General features: G+C 38.5%; 4 protein-coding genes across 7 annotated transcripts; 3 read left to right on the top strand and 1 right to left on the bottom strand.

Moving 5' to 3' along the window:
- The first annotated feature begins 267 nt into the window (after positions 1-267).
- On the top strand, positions 268-678 carry LOC137746876 (uncharacterized). Its single transcript, XM_068486894.2, has one exon. The coding sequence runs from the start codon at positions 268-270 to the stop codon at positions 676-678; it is 411 nt and encodes a 136-aa protein (XP_068342995.2).
- A 7035-nt stretch (positions 679-7713) lies between these two features.
- Positions 7714-13968, top strand: LOC137747430 (putative receptor-like protein kinase At2g23200). Of its 4 annotated transcripts, none has more exons than XR_015960204.1 (3): positions 7721-10387; positions 12731-13134; positions 13396-13968. XR_015960204.1 is itself a non-coding variant. In XM_088690087.1 (3 exons), exons 1-2 carry the CDS (start codon positions 7796-7798, stop codon positions 10367-10369), a joined length of 2433 nt encoding a protein of 810 aa, XP_088546213.1. In that variant the 5' UTR covers positions 7726-7795; the 3' UTR covers positions 10370-10387; positions 13396-13968. The 4 variants fall into 4 exon arrangements, 2 of the variants coding, with proteins under 2 accessions (XP_068343636.2, XP_088546213.1); XR_015960203.1 differs by having other exon boundaries at positions 12724-13134; XM_088690087.1 differs by lacking the exon at positions 12731-13134 and having other exon boundaries at positions 7726-8631; positions 8773-10387.
- A 4054-nt stretch (positions 13969-18022) lies between these two features.
- On the top strand, positions 18023-21533 carry LOC137748672 (heparanase-like protein 3). Its single transcript, XM_068488841.2, has 9 exons — positions 18023-18980; positions 19421-19457; positions 19556-19739; positions 19838-19986; positions 20086-20316; positions 20422-20611; positions 20698-20823; positions 20916-21015; positions 21103-21533. The coding sequence occupies exons 1-9, from the start codon at positions 18738-18740 to the stop codon at positions 21469-21471; spliced, it is 1629 nt and encodes a 542-aa protein (XP_068344942.2). The 5' UTR covers positions 18023-18737; the 3' UTR covers positions 21472-21533.
- A 125-nt stretch (positions 21534-21658) lies between these two features.
- LOC137748673 (putative anion transporter 6, chloroplastic) lies at positions 21659-27162 on the bottom strand. The gene is made up of 15 exons (XM_068488842.2): positions 26608-27162; positions 26212-26357; positions 25941-26040; positions 25730-25782; positions 25509-25583; positions 25321-25401; positions 24930-24988; positions 24138-24199; positions 23797-23912; positions 23511-23547; positions 23296-23391; positions 22860-23001; positions 22710-22762; positions 22172-22258; positions 21659-22071 (listed from the first exon to the last, which is right to left on the bottom strand). Exons 1-15 carry the CDS (start codon positions 26986-26988, stop codon positions 21970-21972), a joined length of 1590 nt encoding a protein of 529 aa, XP_068344943.2. The 5' UTR covers positions 26989-27162; the 3' UTR covers positions 21659-21969.
- Positions 27163-27366: the final 204 nt, after the last annotated feature.

Raw genomic sequence — 27366 nt, 5'->3', positions numbered from 1 at the left:
TAGAGGCATTTCATCATCCCTCTGTCCACTATCGTGTGATAAATCCCTTTGTTCTAAAATTTCATTTAAGTTTTTCTATTTTATTAAAGAATAAAAACTGACTAAATTTAAATGCAGTGATATGATCATCACTTTAAACTGAAGAGATTCTTTAAGCAAATTACAGTTTCATCAATTCACATTAAACGTTTCAAATTTTCACATAAAAAATAATAAACTATTAAAATCTCCCATTCTTCAACCTTGATCCTCAAGCTCCCCAGCACCATGGCGGCAAAATCCCCAGCAAAATTCTCCATGCTGTTCTTGCTTGTGGCTTGTGCGGCAAACATGGACGTAGCACTGTCGGCCGCACCGCCAGCAGCATCACTACTGCCCATGTTGCCGCACGGCCCTTGGGAGTCGGGACTTCCAAGGACGAGGACATTTCCAGGTCGGCCCGGCTGGAAAGAGCTCCGACAATGCTGGGCTCCTCTCCAAAGTGTAATAGGCTGCGTCGATCAGATTTACGATGCGCTCTCCAACGCCCGATTCGACCAGGTCGGGCCGGCTTGTTGTAAGGCCGTCGCTGAAACGCTTGACGATTGTTGGGCCAAGTTGTTTCCTTTCAACCCATCTTTCCCTCCATCTCTCAAGAGCTTTTGCACTGCTCATCCACCTTCACTCAAGTCAACTTGAATAAGGTTTATCGTGTCACACCGTTACGTTGTATTACTGATAGACTAATGTTATAACTTGTGGATCAAATTATTAATCTTATATCCTAGGTCATGCTATATTAACGATAATGACAATAATACGTGACGGTATGAATGTTACAGCAAAATTTAATTTTGCTTTTGAGAGAATCTCACCCTAGCTAGGTTGCTTTTGCATCAGTCTAGAGCATACGATGCTCTCTTCTCTTTTGTTTAGGTTGTTTTATGTAATAAAACTTTTTTATTTAGTTATGATTCCCTTGAGAACTTTGGTAAAATGCCCCTTTTGTAGGCCGAAAAAGATTTTTGCTCCTATTTTTTAAAATGTTATAGGATTCGTTTAAAAGAAGTTTTCAAATAACTAAAAACATTTTTGGTTAAATTGATTTTAGGTTCCAAAAGCAGTTTAAGTGTTTTTTGGAAGAAGTATCATATATATGCTTCTTAACGGAACAACTTAAAATTGATTTTCTAGGATCCACTTGGATTTTTACAAAAAATTGGTTTAAAAAACATTTTCACTAAAAGTGCTTTCAGACATTTTAAGCTAGATTTAATTATTTCCAGAGTCTTTTAAATTGCTTAGAAACAATAGCGTATGAATTCGTTTCAACTAAAATTTTCTCTTATGAGCAATGAAGAAATACATATATCTGTTAGAAAGTCAATGTAATTAGATAGGAATGTTTTATTTAATTGATTTGTAATTGATACTTTCTGTTATCGTATTCCTAGTTTCTAGGTCTTCTTGTTGTACAAGGAAAGGTATTGTATATATTGAGCATTCTATCAATGAAAGGATTTATTCTGGCTAAATACAGTTTTCACATGGTATCAGAGCAGGTTCCAAACCCTAGCTCTTTTCTCCGCCGAAACCACCAGAACCTTTTTTTTTCGTTCGTTGTCCTCCTTCTCCATGGCTGACAGCGACAACACCATTATCAAGAAGGGCGACGGCGAGAGTTTTGCCGACCCTTATTTTCTTCATCCTTCAGATCATCCTGGTTTGATTTTAGTCTCCAAAAAATTGATTGGGGACAACTACAACACTTGGTGCCGAGCTATGGAGATTTCTTTAGGTGCCAAGAACAAAATTGGTTTTATTAACGGCAAAGTGAACATGCCATCTGAAACAAAGCAACCCGATGCTTACGCCGCATGGCAGAGGTGCAATAACATGCTACTTGCATGGATCATCAATTCCATTGAATTTGATATTTCAGATTCAATTCTTTACTTGAAGACAGCCTATGAAGTTTGGGAAGATCTTCGGGAAAGATTTTCTCAAAGCAATGCTCCAGGAATTTTTCAGCTTCAAAGAGAGATTGCCTCTCTCACCCAAGGCCAACAATCTGTGGCTGTTTATTACACAAAATTGAAGGGTCTTTGGGATGAGTTAGCATCCTATAGTTCTTCAACAATCTGCGCTTGTGGCGCACAACATGAAACCAATAGACCTATGCAGTTCCTCATGGGATTGAATGAGTCTTACAGTGCTATTCGTGGACAAATCCTTTTGATGAATCCACTTCCCTCTTACCGACAAGCGTATTCCTCGATCATCCAAGAAGAAAAACAACGGGAGTTAGGCACTGGATCCCGCAGTCTAACTGAACCAGCAGCCATGGCGGTTTGCCATCAGCAGCAATCTTACAAGAAGCAGCACCAACAGTCGCAGACCAGCAGCAACAGTCGACCTCCTCTTCACTGCTCTTACTGCGACGCTAAGTATCATACCGTTGAGACTTGTTGGCAGAAGAATGGTTATCCACCGGATCATCCCCGTCACAATCCCAACAAGACACGCAACTCCAAACAAAATGGTGGTGGCAGCGGCTTCTCTCGTGGAAGTTCTTCTGCTCATCACGTTGCTTCTACTCCCACCATCAAGGATCTTCAAGCTGCTGTGCCCAACCTGTCCGAGAAACAATATGCAGACATCTTTTCTGCCTTGACTTCCAAGAATGACAAACCACAAGCTGCGAATGAAGCACCACAAGCCCATGCCGCTCTCACTTCTCCACCACCCTCAGGTTTGTCTCCGCTTATTCCCGGTCGATAGATCATCGACAGCGGAGCAACGGATCACATCACTTGCTCGTCTAGTTTATTGACAAATTCCATTAACAATACCTCTTTGCCGTCTGTCTCACTGCCTAGCGAAGAGAAGGCTTCTATTACTTCGATTGGCAATATTCAATTAAGTGATTTACTACAATTGAAAGATGTTCTATGCGTGCCTTCTTTCCAAGTTGATTTATTATCTGTTGGAAAAATTACAGATGGGTTACATTGTTCAGTGACTTTTTTTCCGTCTTGGTGCATTTTACAGGACCTGATTTCGAAGGTGACGATTGGTGTTGGTAAGCGACGGGGCAATCTCTATTACCTTGTGGCGTTGGCTTCTACTTCCTCTCTGCAAAACCGACCCTCCTGTCACCTCATTACCGTTTCTGCTGACCTTTGGCACCGCCATCTGGGGCATCCTTCTCCTGGGCGTCTACAATATTTAGCAAATAAAACCTTAAATTTCCCTTTTGATTCAAGTCATCGTTGTCATGTTTGTCCGTTGGCGAAACAAACTCGCCAACCTTTTAGTCGTAGCTCCATTTCAACTTCTAGTTTTTTTGAACTTTTGCATTGTGACATTTGGGGTCCTCATAAGACTGCCTCCCTTACTGGTGCTCATTATTTCTTAACTATCGTTGATGATTTTTCTCGTTTCACCTGGGTTTTCTTAATGCGACACAAACATGAAACACAACCTACCCTCAAAACTTTTTTTGCTTATATTGAAACTCAATTTCACACCAAAATCAAACAAATTAGAGTCGATAATGGGGGTGAATTTTATTCCATGCGGGATTTCTTCTCTGACAATGGGATCATTTATCAACACTCTTGTGTTTACACACCACAACAAAATGGTGTTGTAGAACGCAAGCATCGCCACATCCTAGAAACTGCCCGAGCTTTGCGTTTTCAGTCTCATTTACCAGTTAAGTTTTGGGGGGAGTGTATTCTCACCGCCACTTATCTCATAAACCGTTTCCCTACACCATTACTTTCCAGAAAATCACCATTTGAGATACTATACAACAAACCACCTTCTTATTCCCATATGCGTGTTTTCGGTTGTCTTGCCTATGCCACGTCTGTCCATCCTTCCTCCAAGTTCTCTCCGAGGGCTCATCGATGTGTTTTTCTTGGTTATCCCCCAGGTCAAAAGGCTTATAAGCTTTATGATCTTGAGACACATAAAATTTTCACCAATCGGGATGTTATTTTTCTTGAAGACACATTTCCTTTTGATCCATCCACCACCGCTGCACCCTCCCCTTCCTTATCCGATTTACCTCATTCCACACCTTTACCCATCCCACTTGATCCCATCACCCTTGACCATTCCACCACTACTCCACTAGATATTGTCCCTCACACTTCCACACCGCTTGACCCACCGCTTGACCCATCCCCACCGCCTGACTCATCCTCACATCCTCCCACCTTTCACCCCCTCACGGACCCCCCCACGGACCCCACCCCTGACCTTCCTATTTCTACTCAACCCACCCGTTTTTCCACACGCCACAAGGAGCCCAATGTTCATCTCCGTGACTACGTTTGCTCGCAGGTGATGCTGCCCCCACTCCAATCTTCGTCGCCTTCGTCATCCGGTTCCACCAAAGGTACTCGTTATCCCATTTGTAATTCTATTTCCTATCACAGATATTCACCATTGCATCTTTCTTTTGTTGCTCACATTAGTCGAAGTGTAGAACCTTCTTCTTTTGCAGAGGCTCTTCAAGACCCTCATTGGCGCGCAGCTATGGATTCCGAACTTGCGGCACTTTCTTCCAACAATACTTGGACTCTTACTCCGCTTCCTCCCGGTAAGCGTCCCATTGATTGTCGGTGGGTCTATAAAATCAAGCATAATGCTGATGGTTCTATCGAGCGTTACAAAGCTCGTTTAGTGGCCAAAGGATTCACTCAAGCCGAGGGGATTGATTATCATGACACTTTCTCTCCCACCGCCAAAATGATCACAGTTCGCTGTCTACTTGCTCTTGCCGCTGGTCAAGGGTGGTCTTTTCAACAATTTGATGTTCATAATGCCTTTCTTCATGGCGACCTTCAGGAAGAAATTTACATGTCCCCTCCTCCTGGTCTTCGGCGTCAGGGGGAGAACCTTGTATGCCGCCTTAACAAGTCCTTATATGGTCTCAAGCAAGCCTCTCAACAATGGTTTGCAAAATTCACAGAAGCTATCCTTGCCGCTGGTTTTACTCAGTCCAAAGCAGATTATTCTCTCTTCACCCAAAAGAACGGTACATCCTTCACAGCTTTGTTGATTTACGTTGATGATATTATTATTACGGGCAACAATTTAGATACCATTAATGCTCTCAAACGGTTTCTTCATACTCGCTTTCGTATTAAGGATCTTGGCAATCTGAAATATTTTCTGGGTATTGAAGTTTCTCGTTCAAAAAGAGGACTATGTACTTCACAAAGAAAGTATGCCCTTCAAATAATCAAGGATTGCGGCCTTTTGGGTGCAAAACCAGTAGGATTTCCAATGGAGGAAAACAAACTTTCAGATAAAGGTGAATTACTCAAAGACCTATCTTTGTATCGAAGATTGGTTAGATGGTTGATTTATCTTACCGTTACTAGACCAGACATCACATACTCCGTGCATGTACTCAGCTGTTTTATGCATCAACCGCGTCAACCACATATGGATGCAGCACTTCGAATTGTGCGGTATTTGAAGTCTGCACCAGGTCAGGGCTTATATTTTCAGTCAGATAATAAGTTAACTTTGAGAGCCTTTTGTGATTCGGATTGGGCTGGTTGTCCGATAACTCGACGTTCTACGACTGGGTATTGTATATTCTTGGGGAATTCGTTGATTTCGTGGAGGACTAAGAGGCAGAAAACCGTCTCACTTTCTAGTGCTGAAGCGGAATATAGGGCTATGGCTGGAACATGTTGCGAGCTCATTTGGTTACGGTATTTGTTAACAGATTTGCATGTACCCATTTCAGGACCTGCCATTATGTCTTGTGATAACCAGGCAGCATTGCATATTGCTGCTAATCCTGTCTTTCATGAGAGAACACGCCACATAGAGATGGATTGCCATTTCGTTCGGGACAAGATTTTAGACGGCTCTATAGCTACTCGATATGTCAGTTCTTCTCAACAATTGGCAGACATATTTACAAAGGCCTTAGGCAAAGAAAAATTTTCATCCATGTTGGGCAAGTTGGGAGTTCTTGACATCCACTCTCCAACTTGAGGGGGAGTGTTAGAAAGTCAATGTAATTAGATAGGAATGTTTTATTTAATTGATTTGTAATTGATACTTTCTGTTATCGTATTCCTAGTTTCTAGGTCTTCTTGTTGTACAAGGAAAGGTATTGTATATATTGAGCATTCTATCAATGAAAGGATTTATTCTGGCTAAATACAGTTTTCACAATATCTAACTTTATTTGTTAGCTAAAACCAAAGAGAAATCTAAATAGGTATGAAATCGTAATCAGGGTATTAATTCCTGTCTCTTTTTCTAATCATCTACTTTTTATTGTTCTTTTATTTATTCAGACGATGGAACCAGCTTCGAATTAGGTCGCTGCATACACTTTATATACGCATACTAGCTGTTTGCATGCATTTGTAATTACGTGATAACTTTGGTAAGGTATATATCCCATTTCAAAACAAAACATGCATCAACGAGAAACTCTAGGACTGATCATGTATATATATAGAACTAGAAAGTCGGTGTTGATTATGATTAGCCTAATCACATGTTAAAACGACCCATGTATATACCGGGCGGATCCACGACGTCATTTTTTTACACAACACATTTTTGTGAAATATATTTCATAATGTATTTTACCGATCCGAACCATCATCTCTTGGGCCTTTCTTTAAAAATGAGAGAGAGAGACAGAGAGAGAGAGCAACTTCTTAGCATACTGTAACAAAATCTGAGAAAATGTATATAAGAGTATCGTAAGAAACAAGTATTTACCATAAGACATTTGTATGCCCTTTTCTTTTGTTTTCCTTTCTTTACAGCTATGTAACTTTTTAGATAATTTCTCAGACTGAGCCGACCCATTTTGTTTTAAGTAATGGTTTTGCGTGGGACTGCGGGCAGCCCGCAGTGATGAGGACCTTTCATGAGTCATACTTTCGATGTTCTTTTTCTTAATCCTAAAAAATAAAAGATTTCTTATTTGAACTGAAAATTGAATATCAGAAAATTAGACTTTTGATCGACCAAATTTACTTTGATTTGGTCTCAAAATGTCTCTTTTGAAAGCTGAAGAAATCCTCAGAAGGAATCTTTCTCAAAATATGCCATCTTGACCTCTAAAATACCTAAAACGTCTAGAAACGTCAATGTGAAAAAGCTGTGCGCTGGGCCTTTATTTCATTGCCACAGCCAAATGGCTTGGTAGAAAAATCTGAAATTTTGATAAAATCATCTTGAAAGACTCACGAACATCCACCAATTGGAATCACTCCAAAATTCATCAATTTGGTCACTTTTTGCTCCACAGGAAGTCGAATGTCGTACATTGAAAATATATAACAAAGTATCAAAATTCTACCAAAATAACCAATAAACTATAATTAAGAATAAGGTAAAATATATGATATAATATCGACCCATCAACAACCCTATTGGATAACCATTTCATTTTCACTTATGGTTTTCGTTTTTGTACTCGCTTCTAATTTATTAAATATCCAGGTAGGATCCTAATAATGTAGTTAAGTTCTTTGTTCTCATCCAAATGCAAAAGGACAGTAAGAAGCAGTCACCAAACTTTATGCTAGTGGAATATAGTTCATGTAAGAATAAACCATACTCTAACAGTTCAGTCATTGTCCTTCACAAGAAACAGATAAACCACCCAAAATATCCTCTCCTGTATATCTACAGCCTATCAAATATAAAGGGTGTTGAATCTACCATTATTATCCCTTGAATTTTCAAGTGGTTGGCATTTCAACTTCAAAGTTCACCACTTTTTTTTGTTCCAAGTCTTCGTACTTCAATAATTTACATGGTCACTCGGATAGAACCCCATAGCCTAAACACTTGCAAAATTCAGCAACTCCATCAAAGTTTCATGGAAAATCTTCCTATCCGTAAAACCCCTATCCCTCTATTTTCCGTGCTTGTTTTTCTCCTCCATTTCTCATCCCTTCACTTTCCCTCGTTGGCTTATGAGCCCCCTGATAAGTACTTCATCAACTGTGGGTCAAATGCTAATGCCACCTTCAATAACCATGTCTTCACTCCAGATCGTTTCTTCCACTCGAAGGCGAGCAGCTGTATCAATGGCGGCAACCAGTCGAATCTTTACCTTACAGCAAGAATTTTCAGGCGAGAATCCTACTATAAGTTCGACATCACTGAAAACGGTACTTATTATGTACGTCTGCATTTCTTGGCTTTCGCCTCTTCCTCAAGTAATCTCTCCGCTGCTACTTTTGATGTTTCGGCTTTTCCTAATATTTCGAATTCTGGATTCATGTTGCTGAAGAATTTCACTGCTAAGAATAGTAGTGGCAATTCTACGATAAAGGAGTTCTTTCTTGGCGTTCATCCTGGCTCGTTTAGGATATATTTTACGCCTCGTGGATCGTCTTTTGCATTTGTAAATGCCATTGAAGTCTTCCTTGCCCCTGCAAATTTCAGCCCTAAGAATTACACAAGTAGCTCCCCATTAGTTCTACATACAATTTATAGGGTGAATGTTGGAGGTCAAGAACTCGAACCAGATAAGGACAAACTATGGCGAAACTGGGATCCTGATGATCTTTATCTGTTGAAGTCAAACCCTGTATGGAAAGTTGGACCCTTACAGACGCCTAAGTACTTGGAGTATGAAAACGAGTATGTAAATGATGGTTTTGTTGCTGCTGCTAATTATTTTATTGCCCCAGATTTAGTTTACGAGACTGCCAAAGTAATGAACAATGGTAGTAGCAACCGATCCATTTTGTTCAACATAACCTGGTCGTTTAATGTTCGCAGGAACGCTAAACATCTCGTCCGGGCACACTTTTGTGACCTTGTTGGCCAATCTGCCGACATTGTTTTTAACTTGTATTCTAATGGAAACTTCACTAAGAATGTCAGTAATTCCGTGTTTAGCGACCAGATCCCTTACTACTATGATTTTGTGGTGGAGTCTAAGGAGTCTGAACTCATTAACATCAGCATAGGTCCTAACGTAGAAAAAACTTCCACTAACAATTCCTTTCTAAATGGACTGGAAATGTTGGAAATAATGGAGGAATCGGCACCAATTCCATATATGAAAGAGCCCAAGAGCATAAATGTCACTGTTGTGGTTGGTTCGGTTCTTGGAGGTCTGTCTCTTATCTGCATTTTGGTTGTCGGGCTCTTGTTCGGTTTGAAATACAGAAAGGCAAAGCATGTTGAAACTTCGGAATGGTCACCAATGCCTGCATTTGGAGGAGGGAGTACCCACAGCAGGTTCAGTGAGGGAACGATTACTGGCTCCCCTATGACTTATCTAAATCTTGGGTTGAAAATATCTTTTGCTCAACTTCAGCAAGCAACGAATAACTTTGACCCAAAATTTCTGATAGGCAAGGGTGGCTTTGGGAACGTCTATAGAGGAACTCTATCAGATGGCAGAATTGTAGCTGTCAAGCGAGGTAAGCGAAATGAACATAGTTCAGGTCAAGGGCTTCCAGAGTTTGAAACAGAGATAATGGTTTTGTCCAGGATTCGTCATCGCCATCTAGTCTCCTTAATTGGGTACTGTGATGAAGGGTCTGAGATGATATTGGTCTATGAGTTCATGGAAAAAGGGACCTTGAGAGAACATTTATATGAATCAAATTTGCCTCGCTTGTCATGGAAGCAAAGACTTGAAATATGCATTGGTGCAGCAAGGGGTCTTCATTACCTCCACAAAGGTGCAGCCGGAGGCATCATTCACCGCGATGTTAAGTCCACCAACATCTTGTTGGATGCAAAATGTGTTGCCAAAGTTGCTGATTTTGGCCTTTCAAGATCTGGTCCACTTGATGAAACCCATGTCAGCACAAATGTCAAAGGCACTTTTGGTTACCTAGATCCCGAGTACATAATGACTCAACAGTTGACAGAAAAATCGGATGTTTACTCCTTCGGCGTTGTTCTCCTTGAGGTGTTATGTGCAAGACCTGCTCTAGCTAGGAATCTACCAATAGAGCAAATAAATTTAGCGGAATGGGGAATGAATTGCAAGAACAACGGATTGCTTGAACAGATTGTTGATTCCTCACTCAAGGGTCAGATTGATCCTAGCTCGCTAAGAAAATTTAGTGAGACAGCACAGAAATGCTTGCAAGAAGATGCTAATGATAGGCCTACAATGGGGGATGTACTGTGGGACTTGGAGTATGCGTTACAGCTCCAGCAAAACGCAAAGCATAGAGAGCCCCATGAGGACAGCACAATCAATGCTTCATTAGAATTCGTATTGCCAAATGTTCAGCGTTTTCCATCCCATAGCTCTACAGTTAACCCAGATGATATAACCCTTTCCAGGGTGGATGAATCGGACACGGCAACAAACGAAGTATTCTCACAACTGAAGATTGGTGATGCCAGATAAATCTGTGCAGTTTGTGAGGTATGTAAGTTAACCTTGCTCAAGTATCTATAGATTGAATAGCTATAAGTTCACGTGTGCCTTGTTAATTTTAGTCTTACTAGCCTTCATGCACGCACTCATGCGCATGCAGAAGACATTTTCTAAATCAAGGCATGCTATTTGCAATTTACACGTTTTAAATATATTTATATGCGTAAATTCACAAAAGGAAAGTCAAATATTTGAAGTAAATGAATAATTTTAGATCATGCTAGAAGAAAGCCCTCATAAACCAATTAAAGCAGCTGCATTCACGTAATAAAATCGATTTTTATAAAATTTACATTAAGAATAAAGAAAATAATATTTAATAAATAATTGATTGAATCACATTATTCTTAGCTCATTGTGAGGCTAAGCTCATCCCCTCCCTCTTACTTAATGTAGATAACATCGTTTGTTAAAAAAAAATAAAAAATCATTTGACAACTAATTGAATCACATTATTATACGTGTGTGAGAGACTTTTTTGTTGTTAGCACCATGCATCTTTTAAATGTTTAAAAATTAAGAAATAATATTTAATAAACAATCGTGTGAAAAAGACATTTTTTTAATCACAGTGCTACGCACGACTTAGACATTTTTTTTATCACCAACGCTACCCGCCTCTTAAAATATTTTGAACAAAACATTCTTGAATTTTCTTATTTTTTATTATATTTTTCTTCCCCATCACATGAGCACTATCAGCTTTGTCATTTGTTTTTTTTTTCCTCTCTTCCTTTTCATTTGTTTATTTTTTTTTCTCTCCCAATTTATATTTATATTATATTTTAGGATTAATCTCAGTTTACTACTCTAAAGTTTTTATGTTTTCAACATTTGACACATGAAGTTTTTTTATCCCAAAGTAGTACATAAAGTTATAATTTTAGGACACTTTCATATATCCGTTAAGATTACTGTTAAATTTACCGTTAACTGATGATGTGACATTTACGTAGACAATAACGGTGCGTCACGTAGATATTAAAAAATTAAGGAAAAAAAAAACATTTTGGTCTTCTCCCTCACCCCTTCCGACCCCCGCCCTTCTCTCCTCTGCACCCACCCTTCCCCCTCCTCCCTCTTCGACTCCACCCACTCCATTTATCTCTCTCCCTCTCTCTCTCTCTCTCTCTCTCTCTCTCTCTCCCTCCCTCCCACATCTCTCTCCATCAATGGCCTCCTCCAAGTCCACATCTCTCCTAAACCCTATCAGGCTCCGGATCTCCTCCTGGACCCACGTCTCCGCCCGTTTCTTCGGCCTGGCGGCACCGCCTGGAGAAACCAAATCCATCAAAAACCTAACAATCAAAACCCACATTTCTTAAACCAAACAGACTATAATTTCAAACAAAACCCCAGCTCAGAACTACACAAAAAAGACTAGAAATTCAAACAAGTCCCTGTAAATTCCGTACAGTAAAAAAACAATAGAAAAATCTAAATTCCAGAAACAAATGTATCAAAACTGGATCATACAACAACCCCAACAAATTGAAAAACCCAAACGAGAAAGGGATAGAGGAGCTAACCTGCGAAGCCAATTGAGCAAAGCTTCCCACAAACCCATTGAAGAATCTTGATTTCTCTACGCTTAGAGAGAGAAAGAGGTTGAGAGAGAGAGCAAGAGATCTGTAAAGACACAGTCACTCTGCCTCCCTCCAAATCGAGGCTTTAGCTTCTTCGTCTTCATTCTTCTTCTACCAATACCACTCCTTCTCCATAAATACGAATTATTTCGTTTTTGTTTGTTTTTGATGGATTTGGTTTCTCCACCGGTGCCGCCGGGCCGAAGAAACGGGCGGAGACGTCGGTCCAGGAGGAGATCCGGAGCCTGATAGGGTTTAGGAGAGATGTGGCCTTGGAGGAGGCCATTGATGGAGAGATGTGGGAGGGAGGGAGAGAGAGAGAGAGAGGAGTAGGTGGAGTCGAAGAGGGATAGGGAAGGGTGGGTGCAGAGGAGAGAAGACCAAAAGTTTATTTTTTAAATTTTTATTAATTTATTTTTTTAATATCCGCCCAGCATTCAGTCATTTTTCACGTGAATGTCATATCATCAGTTAATGGTAAATTTAACAGTAAACTTAACGGATGTATGAAAATGTCCTAAAATTATAACTTTATGTATTACTCTGGGATGAACAAAAAACTTCATATATCAAATGTTGGAAACCAAGAAACTTTATAATAGTAAAGTGAGATTAATCCTATATTTTATGATAACTGATAACTCATATATTTCATACATTTATACCATCAATTCCTAGTCCCTTTGTGATACTTTTGAGTTAAACTAGTTGCATTTAATTTACCCTCTTTTGTGTTAGTGTGCAGCTAATTGTATTTTGGAGCTCAGTTGAGGACAAATAAGACAAAATGGTTCTAAAAGTGGAGAATTGAATAAGGATGTTGATGTAGACAAAGAATTATCAGTGGAAACTGAATATGATGATGAATATGGCTCTTTATAAGACCCATAACAGCAAAAAAACGTGGGAATTAAATGCCGAATTACTGAGATGTATTAGCAATTTGTAACAGCCTCTTTAACCTTATAAAACTGAGAGTTTCAGCCACTTTTACATAAGCTTCCCTTTGGGGACGTCCATAGCTCTCTCTCTCTTCTCTTTCTTTGACCTTTCTTCCAGAAACAAAACCCTATTTCCCTTCACCACCTGCTGCCATTGAAGAAACCACCCAGCCGCACTGTTCTTGGAGAAGTTCAACATCAGTTAATGGTAAATTTAACAGTAAACTTAACGGATGTATGAAAATGTCCTAAAATTATAACTTTATGTATCACTCTGGGATGAACAAAAAACTTCATATATCAAATGTTGGAAACCAAGAAACTTTATAATAGTAAAGTGAGATTAATCCTATATTTTATGATAACTGATAACTCATATATTTCATACATTTATACCATCAATTCCTAGTCCCTTTGTGATACTTTTGAGTTAAACTAGTTGCATTTAATTTACCCTCTTTTGTGTTAGTGTGCAGCTAATTGTATTTTGGAGCTCAGTTGAGGACAAATAAGACAAAATGGTTCTAAAAGTGGAGAATTGAATAAGGATGCTGATGTAGACAAAGAATTATCAGTGGAAACTGAATATGATGATGAATATGGCTCTTTATAAGACCCATAACAGCAAAAAAACGTGGGAATTAAATGCCGAATTACTGAGATGTATTAGCAATTTGTAACAGCCTCTTTAACCTTATAAAACTGAGAGTTTCAGCCACTTTTACATAAGCTTCCCCTTGGGGACGTCCATAGCTTTCTCTCTCTTCTCTTTCTTTGACCTTTCTTCCAGAAACAAAACCCTATTTCCCTTCACCACCTGCTGCCATTGAAGAAACCACCCAGCCGCACTGTTCTTGGAGAAGTTCAACATCAGAATTGCTTCAAGGGGGTTTCTTCTATGAACTTTAATTTCACTCATGTTGTTCTTGATATTTATATATTTTGTAATCATGTTGTGTAGTTAAGTTCATAGTTGGAGAATTCGATATAGCCTTGCAAACCTACTCTATGTTATTAAGTGAAAGTACTCAAATTACCAATATGTGTTCTTGTTTCATTCACTGATTTTATAGTATAATTTGTTTGTTAATCTTAATGTTTGATCACCATTAGGGCAACTTATGAATTATTTGATCCAAAGTTATAGTACACATCATGCTTAATCTTGGTGGACGTGTGAATGAATGAAAAAACTGCTATGCATACATTCTGCCATGTGATTTCTTTGGTTCTTTGAAGTTTTATTGATCTTAATGGATTTTTACTTGCTAATCTAAGTTGAACATCACAACTAGATTGCATATTAGGAGTACTTGATCACAACCACACATCAAATGGATGATCATAAATAAGTAAAACGAACCCTAGTTGCAAATTGAAGAGTTGAATGCATTTTGACTTAATTTCATGGAATTGACTTCTAATGGTGAAATCGATATTTTTAGTTCCATTTCCATTGTTTCTGACAATCTATCATGCATCTTTATCTTGGATTGCATTTTAAGTTACTTTAATCTAAATTCAGTTTTCATTTCCATTGGTTAGTTAGGGTTCACATAAAACTAGTAATTTGTAGAGGTCTAATCAGTTCCTGTGGTTCGACACCCTTACTTGTGTTATTATACTATCTTTATATTTGCACGTGAAAGAAACATAACAATAACCAAATTACCAACTTGCCCTTGATTTGATATATTATTTTAGGCAGGTTTTGAATTTTTTTAGTTGAGGGGCAGTTTTGTCCAAATATTTTCGTCGAAGGGGTGACACCAAAAATTTTGTCGGCATCAGGTGACACCAAATTTCACTGTCCATCGCAATGCTTTCACTGTTCACTGCACTTCTCGCTTTATTATATAGAAGAAGATAGATAGATAATGGGTTCAAAGAAAGAAAATTAAACCTTCAAAAAGTATTACAGCTGTGAACGGGACATTAGAATTTAGATATAAATTAAATTTATGATTCGGTGTTAATCTAGGGTTTGCTTAAATAGCTAACGTTTGGAAAAATATATATTACCATCTGCTGTTGCTTAATCCAGAAATAATCCAATGCGACAGTGATGGGTGTAGTGGGTGTGAGCAAATCATAGATTCAGTTATTCCAAATAATTTAAAGTTAAGGCTTTGGCTTTTGATTAATAATAATAATAATAATAATAATAATAATAATAATAATAATAATAATATTGTCACAAAGTCCAAGCACGAAAGACCACAAAAGATAGCAATTTCTTATCTACCATCCAGTGGATTAGGTTTTGGTGGTTCTGTTGTGGGTGAAAGTTCACCTGATCCCATTGACAAATCAAGGCAATTAAGGAAGAATACACACACACACACACAAACACTTAATAACATTTTCTTTTAACACATGTAATATTATCTATACTAAGGGGTAGGGAGTGCGTTAAGCCTCACAATGAGCTGACCATAATAATTTGGTTTAAATTTACTTTTGTGAGAATCAGACCTAAGACCTCTCACTTACGAGTGAAAAGAAATATCATCACTAAAAATTAAGCAGACACACTTATTAAAATATTAAACTATAATACATAAAAATATCAGTTGACCTAAATTTTGAAGGAGCTACCATATCCATAATCCATAATTCCATATGGTTGTTGGAGAAAAAGATAGTGTGGGCTCTAGCTAGCTAGAGTATAAATTGTTTTATACTCAATGAACGAACAAACATATGTACGTGGTTGGAGTCCGACCATGCCATGGACATGAACATTGACGTTTCATGGACTCCAACAAACTCTTGGTACTTGGTAGGCTATATATAACATCATCTTGGATTTTGATGTTGTGCTTGCTTACACAAGAAAATACCTTATGAATAATATGTCATCGAAGCTATTTGTCAGTGCCAGAGTTAGAAAACTAAATTACAAGGGACTTTAGATCATATGAAAGTAATTGATAGAGAATATAAAGCACGAAATTGACAATCAAAAGAGAAGGATGGAACTTCAGAAATTTTATGGGAACTCATGAGTGAGATGATTATATCAGAAGAGTGAGTGATTTTTATGTCTTATGTTTTCACATGGAAAGCTAAAAACTAAACTTGTTCATATGCTTATTATAAAAATTACCACGTACATTAGAGTTTAGAACAAAATTTTATGTTCATGGCTTAAAATTGCAAAAACGTCGTCTTGCAATTATATACTAAAAAAACAGAAAAATGTCATCGAACAATTGTAGGATAACCAAGCCTAGTGTATAGTTTGGCTCACCAAATCCATCGTCTCAAAGTTAATTATGGTTGTTTTTCATTATTAAATCAAGTATTTTCAAAATACAACATTTTGGAAACATTTGTTACTTTGTATTCTCGTAATTCAATGCTTCGATTCCACCATTGGATCCTTCAAATAACAGTAATCAAATCATGAGATGTATCACCAATAAAAGATAAGGACGTTAATCACTACTTTAACATTAATCCAATCACCATCAATCACGTCATATGATTTACAAAATATGATTTAAATATATGGTCTCCCTAGCATTATACTTTAAATAAACTATCACATTATCAAAATCAAGTATTCGATTGGGAAACATAAGGAGAGCAAGATATATTCTTTAGTGTGCCGGACATACGGTCCGTGTCACATCCCAGACTCCAACCTCTCGGATATTGTCCGCTTTGGCATTCTGGGTCTGGACTATGTCGCAGCCACCCAGCTACCGCACGGTTTTGTTCTTGTGGACCGTAGTCCACAAAAGGCCTCTCTGAAGTTAAAGCTCTGGGCATGGATATATAAGGCCCAAAGACCACGCCCTCACGGGCGATGTGGGATACTACAATCCACCCCCCTTAGGGAGTCCGACGTCCTCGTCGGCACACCACGACCGTGAGTCTGGCTCTGATACCAAATTGTCACATCCCAGACTCCAACCTCTCGGATATTGTCCGCTTTGGCATTCTGGGTCTGGACTATGTCGCAGCCACCCAGCTACCGCACGGTTTTGTTCTTGTGGACCGTAGTCCACAAAAGGCCTCTCTGAAGTTAAAGCTCTGGGTATGGATATATAAGGCCCAAAGACCACGCCCTCACGGGCGATGTGGGATACTACAGTCCGGTACACTATGTGTCATAATACAAATAGTTGAATTTTTTTTCAAGTTTTCAACTAATTGTATTATGACACATAATTTACTGGGCCGTGTTCCGAATGAAAGTTTAGATTGCGACACACTGAAAAATCTCTCAATAAGAAGAGAGAGTCTCCAATGAAAGTTTAGATTGCGAGAAATAAGAAATTAAATAATCACAAATGGTATTTTATTACATATTTGCATGCTTTGCGTTGGGGTTAGTTAATTCTATTTCTCTAATTTTTTTTGCGGATCTTTTCATAATAAAAAGTGCTCATGTCGACCTCTTTTTCCTATTTTTGGTAAAGAAAAACCTCAATTGTTTTCTGTTGTTTTTTTAACCCAAATTAATTTCTGTACCAAATTGTTATTGAATTAAATGCATCAACATTCATACATGCATGCGATATTCACGTCAAACTGGGTTTTTCACGACAGTTGATAAAACGTGCTTGTTTCGATTTTTATTCAAAAACCCTAATCAGTTTTCCATAAAATAAAAACCCTAATCGCTTTTACCCTAATTACTATTAGTTTTGCCAAATGAAATACAAATATAAAATAATGATCTTTTTTCAAACCCCGAGCGAAGTGCACGTTAAGAATCCAAAAATCAAGACCAGGTGGGTGGCTGGGCGCCGCTGTCAAACAGTAAAACCAGGCATATTTCTACCCTTTCATGATTTTCTTTTGGTAAAGGCCAATCTTTGTACCTTCCGAGAGATTTTTAATTTGCCGAAAACATAATCTGGTATATTAAGTATCATAACTAATCATTTAATCAATCACTTATATTATAACATTTGATATGCTAAGCCGTGTTGTAAACACACAAAAAAACTTTTGTACCTTTCAATTTGGAAAGCAAACTCATGGACCCACTTAGCAACTTGCAAGCAACTTCCAACCCCACCTCTAACATTAGCACCTTTATTACATACTATATAGTTAATTCCCATGCTTTATGCTCATCTAAAACGAAAGCCATATATAAATAAAAACAATCAACATTCCGCAGCTCTTTTACGTGTAATGAGTCAAATTTTACGTCGTTAAATTACTGGCTTTATATAAATCAAAGTTTATGTACGTAACTGTGGTTCTCTTACTTTACATATAAGAAGTAAAGTATTTTGTAAATATATTAGTAATCTTGAGCACTTGATTATTGCACCTTTATATGTATGTTTGCATGCAAATTATATATTGACACGGACGCAAAAACACATCTTAGAATCATATAAAAAATGTCTCTTCTGTAATTTGTCGGTAAAGAAAGAACAACTTGGAATTAATGATAATAATAAAAATAGGGTCATAGTCAGAGAGGAAGGAGACCAATGTCGTGAGTAGATTTCTCTTGACGTGGTTTCCCAATAGTTTGTTGTACGTATTATATGCCTTTTTTCTATCTTTGTAACACAATTATAGCAAATTGCAGATATCTCTCTTTAAACTGTTAATTCATCTCTCTCTCTCTCTCTCTCTCTCTCTCTCTCTCTCTCTCTCTCTCTCCTCTGTTACAAAACACCTTCACTTTTGGCAAATTTTCAGTAATCTCAGCTCTTCACTTTTTCTTTCATGGATTCCCCCTCCTCCCCCTCCTCCTCCTCCTCCTCCATTTATATATAAACACAAGAGCTACAGAAAGAAAAACTTAGAGACAGAGAGAGAGAGATCTTGTTGCAGATGGGTTCTGATATCTTGCAAATGGGATTCATTTTCTGGGTTTCTTTTAGTTTGTTGGTTTGTACTGTAAATTCGAAGGTGGGGTTTGGAGGAGGAGGTGTGGAAGGTACAGTCCGCATCAATGGCAGAGACGCCATTGCCAAAATCGACGACGATTTTATTTGTGCAACTCTTGATTGGTGGCCACCTGAGAAATGCGACTATGGTACATGCAGCTGGGGTCGTGCTTCTCTCCTCAATCTGGTAATACACACACACACACACACACACACACACACATTTACATATACATACACATATACATAATGTCTCTCTCTCTAGATCACCTACACCTTCATATGTTTTTCTTTAGATTTGTAAATAATCACAAATCATAAATCTTTTTATGTCTTTGGATTTTTTAAAAGTTTATATCCTCTGATTCCATTTTCTGTGTGTTTTAGTTAAAAAAACACACAAAAATAAATAAATAAACTGTTCTATTGAAACAGGTTGTTTTCTGGGGTTTTCACAATTAAACTGATCCACAAGTCTTAAAATTTACTTTTTTCTTATGAATTTCTATGAGTTTTTGCCAATTTATGATTCCAAAATATCCGAAATCTATCTTTGTTCAGTGTTTTTGTTCATATTTTTTAGCATTTATAATGCTTTCTGATATTTGTGTGATAATTATTGTGCAGGATCTAAACAACACTATCTTGTTAAATGCTATAAAGGGTAGGAATTTCTTGACTCCATTAGAAAAACTCGGTTTTCGATCCGGTGTTTATAAATAAGAGTCGAAAAACTTGCTTAATTCTCTGCTAATTGTGCAGCTTTCTCACCATTGAAACTTAGATTGGGTGGCACATTGCAAGATAAGGTGATATATGCTACACCAGATAACAAGCAAAGCTGTGATGCTTTTCAAAAAAGCACTTCTGAGATGTTTGGTTTCACTCAGGGCTGCTTGCCTATGAATAGATGGGATGAATTAAGCTCCTTTTTTCAGAAAGCAGGGTAAAAGAATATAATCTCTCTTCCTTCTGCTGCTTGATTAAAGTTTAGATTTTTGAAAACAAGAGCACGTAACATTATCCGATTGACGATCTCTTCAGGGCTAAGATTATCTTCGGATTAAATGCTCTCACCGGACGAGCAATTAATTCGAACGGTACTGCAACTGGAGATTGGGACTACACCAATTCGGAGTCTTTCATCCGTTACAGCGTCAAAAACAACTACACCGTACATGGTTGGGAGCTTGGTAAGAACGCTTTTCGCACCAAAGTGTCGTTGAATAAGGTCACAAAAGTTATAACGTACTTGTCTAGAAAAAACTGAGTGTGTTTCAATTCTTGGCCAGGAAATGAATTGTGCGGACATGGAATCGGAACAACAGTCTCGGCGAGTCAGTATGTATCCGATACAACTGCTCTGAAGAAGATAGTACAAGACATCTACAAGGGCGTCGAACCAAAGCCGCTGATCCTATCGCCAGGAGGATTTTTCGATGCAAACTGGTTCAAAGACTACACAGATAAAACCACCACATCCTTAGACGTTGTCACTCACCATATATATAATCTAGGGCCAGGTACAACTGATTGAACAAACACATTGCAAAACATCCTGTTTTTCGGTTTAATTCCCATTTCCCAGCTTCTTAACTGATAAGAAATCTTTGTCTTTGTATTCTCAGGGGTTGATGAGCACCTTATTGAAAAGATTCTCGATCCATCTGTTCTTGATCGTATTTCTAGCACATTCAGCAACCTCCAAGGCATCCTAAAGCGTTCTGCAACTTCAGCAGCTGCGTGGGTTGGGGAAGCTGGAGGTGCTTACAACAGCGGTCGCCATCTTGTCTCCAATACATTTGTATATAGTTTCTGGTAACTTGGCCATAACATCTAAAGCATCTTCTTTCGTTCTCTTGTTTGAATTCTAGCACGGGTCATATTTTCGATGTTTCAAACAGGTATTTGGATCAGCTCGGTATGTCAGCATCTTACGATACAAAAACCTACTGCAGACAGACATTGATTGGAGGAAACTACGGTTTACTCAACACTACTACCTTCGAGCCTAATCCCGACTATTACAGGTAACTACATACCGATCTTAACTACCTTAGAAGCCGATTTTAGACAACATTTTAACACACATGATGCTTTATCCTGGCTTTCTCCGTGCCAGTGCTCTGCTTTGGCATCGGTTGATGGGAAGAAATGTCCTGGCAACGAGCTTTTCTGGACCAAAAAAGATACGTGCTTACGCACACTGCGCAAAACAATCTGTAAGTCTAAACCGCAGCTTCAATATAACGAAAGACAACAATCAGCACTCTTTGTTTCCTGAGCTAATTGCGATTTCATCTTAACAGAAAGGGATTACGGTGCTACTGATCAACCTGCACAATACCACCACGGCCGAGGCCAGAGTTGCCTTCAACACTACCTGGACTCTGCGACATAAACACAAATCACACAAGCCTCATAGATCACATGTGACCAAGCTCCAACAGGGTCCCAGAAGTTCAACAGAAAGAGAAGAATACCATCTAACACCGAAGGACGGAAATATACAAAGCCAAACCATGCTGCTCAATGGAAACGCTTTGCGCGTAGATTCATCCGGGATCATTCCTAGCTTAAACCCTGTGTATGTAAATGCATCGGAACCAATTTTGGTCGGTCCATCCTCAATTGTATTTGCTCACATACCATACGTAGTTCCCCCTGCTTGCAGGTAGGCAATGCTGAAAGTGTAATCGTTAACATTGTGTCAATAAGAGAGAATACAATTCAATTTTCATCCTCCATCTTTATACTGTTCTATTCTTAAAAGTAGCTTAAGCAGTTACTTTTGCACCTGAAGTCCTGTGTTTGGATCTCCACTCACCAAATATCGGAACCAATTCAAATGTTGACAAAAACATCTGACCTTTTGGAACATATTTATACCAAGTGAAGTTGTGAACTGTTAAAACAGCTGTACAATATCAGATTCCACCCGTCGTTGTTTGGGGGCTAACCAAGAACACTTATTCGAGATTACAACAACAAAAATGTGTATGTCATGGAAGATTACATATACATGTGCAGCAGCCTTGTTCTAGATGTACAGAAAGAACCAAATGGTGAATACTAGCTAATTTCCGAACACAGGTGACACTAGTTATACACTGAATGACGAATCCCGCTATTTGGAAGGCATCATTCAAGAGAAAAAGACTGAACTACAAAAAAGGTCAGTCTCTCTTCGAAAAGGTTTGAGGCTTACTGCTGGCGAACACCAACCAAACGACTGTACCAGTCAGGTAGAAAAATATTGATGGGATGAACAATGATATCTGCATAACACGTAAGTGAATCAGTTAAGACGAAGTAATTAAAGGATGTAAGCTATTGAAGGTGGTAAAAAGTTGACAAGCACTAACAGAGGCTACTTACACTCCATGAATGAGTGGAATCAAGAAGAAAGCCGGTGAGGGCAACGCCTATTATTCCAGGTACCGCCCCAACAGTGTTGGTAATACCCTGAGTGGCAAATTTGAATCCGTCAAATCAACTGAATTTATATCTGGGTCTGTTTGATTTTAAGAAAATGTATTGACGTATTTTTGATTGATACTCATGTATATCAAGTCCAAAAGGAGATGAACTGCATACAGCTCTTAGATTCACGAGTAAATTACGTCAAGAAATGTCCAAGACAAGAACTACCAAGATAAGTCAGACCAGTGAATTCAATCATGCAGGTCGATTGATAAAACGACACAACACAAACTTCCACCACCCACCCTTCACACCAGAATGAAGGTGCATATCACTAAAAATCCTAACAAAGATGCATACGATATGGATTTGAATTTAAGTTGATTAATAATCAAGCAAAGGGAAGAGATAGGATATAAACAAAAATAGGACGCTCCATAGCATCTTCCAGGCTTCCAGCACAGTAATAAAAATTCATGTGTACTTTACATACCAAAAGTATGCTCGCATATTCGGGTGACATGTCTTGATGGGTACAATACAATCCTGCACGTTTGAATATATTATGACTTTGCAGCGTAGGAGAAGAACAATTCTATCCACCAACCTCCAAAATCAAGCTTCAATTTCGATTGATTTGTACCTGACAAGGCAAAGCTTGAGAGGGCTAAACCACCAGTGAGAATCCCAACAACTTCCCAATGCGGCAACCCTAGATCAAGAGATGAAAGAGTCATGCAAGCTGCAGGAGATAAAAAGGCAATTGTTTGGCAAACTTTTCGGACCTACATGTACAAAACAAGGACATCAGAAACATTAAGAGTGTCTAAGTGCAAAAATTACCTTAAGCAAGTTAAGGAATGATGCAAAACTCATATTATGAACGTCACAAGTTTATTATGTATTTCACAGGTAAAAGTAGCAATTAAATAAACAACTTAACAGAAACATATCCATAAACTTGAGAAAACTGTTGAGGGCATTCTTCATCTTTTGGAAAAACCTAAAGAGTTTCTTCCAGATGGAGTTTTCTGATTCCATCATATACAACAGAGTAGCTCAATCTGAAATCTTCTTACCGTAGTGGTTTGAACTCCACTAGAAATCAAGCTATCAGCAAATTGTGATGCAATGCTGGTCACAAAGATCGAAGCCAATGGAGGAAGGATAGAGACCTGAAACAAATAGAAACCCCTTGGTATCATGTAACTGAATAGCTTTATAAATTGATAAAACCGTACGAAGAAATATAATGCTTTGATGGGCATACTCGTTGAAATAAGTCTAGACTTACCCATGCAGCTTCTGTCAAATTCAGGTTCAGCTCCTCACTGCATAGAAAATAATATACTTGCCTCAGATACCAAACCTTACAAACATTCTTATCAAAAAAAGATTAGATAACTTATAAATGACCTTAAGTTAATCTAGTACTTTTCGTTTTCCTTCTATTTCCCAGACTAAGTTACGGTCACCACTGTTGGCAAAGTGTCCCCACAACTTACATTCGTTAAATAGACAAACGAAGGAAAAGCATACCTCCTAATCATTATACAAAGAAAAAATTCTGCATGAATTACCTAAAATAGGTGGGAAGCCACGCTAGGCAAGTATAATGACCCCAGCTTCCACAAAAATGAGCATAGATCATTGCCCATACAGCTGGACTTTGGAAAAATGCTTTCCATGGTACATCCTATTAAATAAAAGCAAGTAAGAAACCAAATTACTACACAGTAATCGCTATGTAAACTATGATAAAACTTAAAAGCAATGATATAAATCAAAAGGTTTCAGTTATTTTCTGAATTAGTCTAATGACAACAATAAAGTTTAACATTCGTCACTTAATTGTGAGCATTTTCCTCGTTAACACCAGCATTGCCCCAAGTCACACATACAACAGAAAAAAGAATCACACCTTCAACAAGTCACCCAATTCTTCGGTACTCCATGTTTTCTTCACATCTGTTGATTCGGACCCTATCAAGTATTTCCAAGAGAATAAAAGGAATCATCACTATGCAAGAAATTTGGTACGTGAAAAATAAGGCACAAACATATGCTTGAATATTGATGACCTTGCCAACAGCATCTGGTATAGTTACCAACTTACCACACTATCCATGACTTGAAGTATTGACAAATCGTTATCAAGATCAAGTACAATTTTTCTTGTGAAGTATGCTTTGTACAAATAAATAAATAGTCTTTGGCAGAGTCAATGCAATGCGACAAATTTTTTTGTCATGCATGAACGGGAATATACAGTGATAGAATGGTGTATATGTCTTTGGAAATGGTAGTGATCAGTGTAACTGTGGCAACAATTGTGATTGCTCAGACATTAGCAAAATGGTACTAGTTGCATCAGAAAGAGAGACAATGTAGTGAAGAACAATACGAGAGAAATGATAGGCACAAACAATAGTGGTGCCTTGTCAAGCATTAATATTCATGAAGGAAAAGAATTGAGTATTATGAAGCTATCTCATGATTCCGAATCTGAAACCAAACAGTTTTTCCTTAACAAAAAAGATAATGACCGGAAGGCATTGGCTACTCAAAGAAACAGGCCCTTAATACTAAATTGACCTCTGATTTACTAGCCAACTTTATCTTCGGATAAGTAATCAACTGTGCATTTTTACATGAAAATAAGTAAGCTTTCTCCAAATAAACAAGGATAATGAATAAGGCATAAAATGCTCACGTGGAATTGATTCACCAACCCATGAGGCTTGTCCTTCAAGAAACTGAAAACCCAGATACCTTCAAGACATATATATTGGGAAACAACATGAGCATATTGCGAGACTTCAGTATTTATAACATTTCATATTTTTCTAAAAGAAAAGAGCAAAAAAAGAGAGCTATTAACAATAAATTGGCCAAGTAAGTTCTTCTATAATTAATCATGACAGAAGGTTGGTACTTGGCAGAAAATCGAAAAAAAGGAAACAGAATATTGTTTTTGTTCCTGGCATATTGATATAAACAAATAAATAAGTTTTCACATTGGACCAGAAGAAGTTAAGGGAATTAATTCTTCAGCAAAAAGAAAGGAGACCACTAATTCTGAGGTGTTTGAAACCGCTACTTACCAAGCAATCCCCAAAGAGGAAAATATGTAAAATACAGATTCCCACCCCAGATTTTGGATAAGGGGAGGAGCCAGAAGAAACCTGCAAGAAGTTCAAAGTTACAAATGGGCATCAATCAACGTGGAGTACACAACGAATATAGACATAAGAAAACCAAATCTTCTTTGAATCTTATCCATGCAACATACCCTGCAACACTTCCTACACTCAGACCACCAAAGACAAATGCAACAGCCCGTGAACGCTCTTCCAAAGGTATTGTCCTGCATCCGGTAAACGATTACTAGGGTTCTCAAACACCAAGAAATTGGATCCACTAGACAACCTGAATTTGAACAAAATAATGCTTCATGAACACCACCTATGAATCTACGATGGACCAAACTAAATATATGAATGTCATACATGCCTGGCAATAAGGTCAGTTGCGGCGGATGGGGAAACGCCTTCTCCAATTCCTACCTGTACTTCAAAGAAAAGAGCTCTCAGTAAGTAACAGGTAGGTTTGATACTCAAACCAACAATAAGTTGGAAATCAAGCACGAAAACAAAAGGCTAAACAAAGTTGAACTGATTTACAAGAATCCGTAGAAAATAGAATATGTCATAGATGAGCGTACCAAAATTCTGGACAAAACTAAACCAGGTGTAAATCCAGCAACAAGAGGGACAAGTCCCGTAGCCAAGGACCAAGTTAACACTCCAAACTCAAGAACTTTTCTGCATTAGAAGAAAATGATAGATAAACATGGCTTATCTGTCCCGGCCAAAAGATCAATAAACAAGCATTTGGGGATTGAACCAATCCCGCCACGGATGAACTGCATGGGTCTACGTGTAAATAAATAAGTAACATAATAAAAACTTGAAATGAGCTTCCAAAAAACAAACCTCCCACTAAATATCTTGGCAAGCCAACCTCCGGGCAACTGACTCAATGCATACCCCCAAAAGAACGACGATTGAACCAATCCCGCCTCGGATGAACTCCATCCAAACTGGTGAGACATTGGAATTATAGAAATACTCAGGTTCACCTGTCAATCAAACACCCAAAATCAAACTTAATCAATCCCGCATGCCAAGGGAACAAACTTAATTCGTTTAAAGCCAAAACGTAGTTAACCCACAACCCAAAATCTACGTCCAATTGCATTTTTGCATCAAAGTTCTTTCCTTTTCACCACAAAAGCATCAAAGTTTAAGCTGAAAATTTCAAGCACATAACTTGTTCGATGAATGCCTAAGCGAGAAATAAAAACAGAGCCAGCAGAGCCACAGAACTACCTTATCCATGTTGCAGATGACAAAGGCAAGCGAAGTAGTCCCAATGAGCTTGTACCTCTGAGGTACGTTCTTCCACGGCGGCCAATCCCAATCAAAACCCACCTCCCCAGACCCGCTCTCCTGACTCAATTCCCCCTCAGAATCCGACCCAGAACCCGAACCCGCCCGTTGGACCTTATCCACCGGTAGCCCATTAACCCTCTTGGTTTCCCTGACGCTTTCCCTCTCCTGAATGCTACAAATCACTCTCAACTCCAAGTTGTTCTTCGGAGGAAACCGAAGCAAACGACGTCGTCTGGGTGAGGAGAGGGGAGATTGTGAGCTTGTGCTGTGTGAAAATAAGCAGGAGGAGCACTCGGCTCTGAGCGTGAGCTTCGCCATTTCCGTGCGTATCTAACCGTGACTAAAAGGTGGCAAATTTCAATTTGGTTTCTGTAAAATTTGGAGGAGAAGGAAGAGGAGGAGGAGGAGGAGAAGAGGAGTGAGGAAGCGAGCTACTGCTTGCTGCTGGTGGTGCTGAAGAGTTGGGGGAATTTTTGGGCCACGGAACGGATTGGTTTGTGGCTCAGGATTTGTTTTGAATTTGGGGAATTTTCTGGTGGGGCCCGCGGAATTGGGTCCCGACTCAACTCCCGCGAATTTGGGACTCTGAAATTTGTTTGGGTCGTACGAGGAATTTGAAAGGTCCAAGGATGTTAATTGTCAAAAAATCCAACCCTTCTTCAATTCTATTCACCTGAGCCCAACTGTGGTAGAGGG

This window comes from Pyrus communis, chromosome 2, assembly GCF_041283825.1.
Source record: "Pyrus communis isolate YQ-2024b chromosome 2, ASM4128382v1, whole genome shotgun sequence".
Classification (NCBI taxonomy): domain Eukaryota; kingdom Viridiplantae; phylum Streptophyta; class Magnoliopsida; order Rosales; family Rosaceae; genus Pyrus; species Pyrus communis.
The sequence above is the reverse complement of the archived record's forward strand: the minus strand, read 5'-3'. Positions and strand labels throughout refer to the sequence as shown.

Bases quoted from the DNA above. Each gene is read 5' to 3' on its own strand.
- LOC137746876 (XM_068486894.2), top strand. From the start codon at position 268: ATGGCGGCAAAATCCCCAGCAAAATTCTCCATGCTGTTCTTGCTTGTG.
- LOC137747430 (XM_068487535.2), top strand. From the start codon at position 7,796: ATGGTCACTCGGATAGAACCCCATAGCCTAAACACTTGCAAAATTCAG.
- LOC137748673 (XM_068488842.2), bottom strand. From the start codon at position 26,988: ATGGCGAAGCTCACGCTCAGAGCCGAGTGCTCCTCCTGCTTATTTTCA. The intron at 25,584-25,729 runs GCATGTATGACA...TACCGGATGCAG, and splicing joins GCAACTGACCTTATTGCCAG to GACAATACCTTTGGAAGAGC. The intron at 23,548-23,796 runs GTAATTCATGCA...TTTTCTATGCAG, and splicing joins TGGCTTCCCACCTATTTTAG to TGAGGAGCTGAACCTGAATT.
- LOC137748672 (XM_068488841.2), top strand. From the start codon at position 18,738: ATGGGTTCTGATATCTTGCAAATGGGATTCATTTTCTGGGTTTCTTTT. The intron at 19,458-19,555 runs GTAGGAATTTCT...CTAATTGTGCAG, and splicing joins CTTGTTAAATGCTATAAAGG to CTTTCTCACCATTGAAACTT. The intron at 19,740-19,837 runs GTAAAAGAATAT...CGATCTCTTCAG, and splicing joins TCCTTTTTTCAGAAAGCAGG to GGCTAAGATTATCTTCGGAT.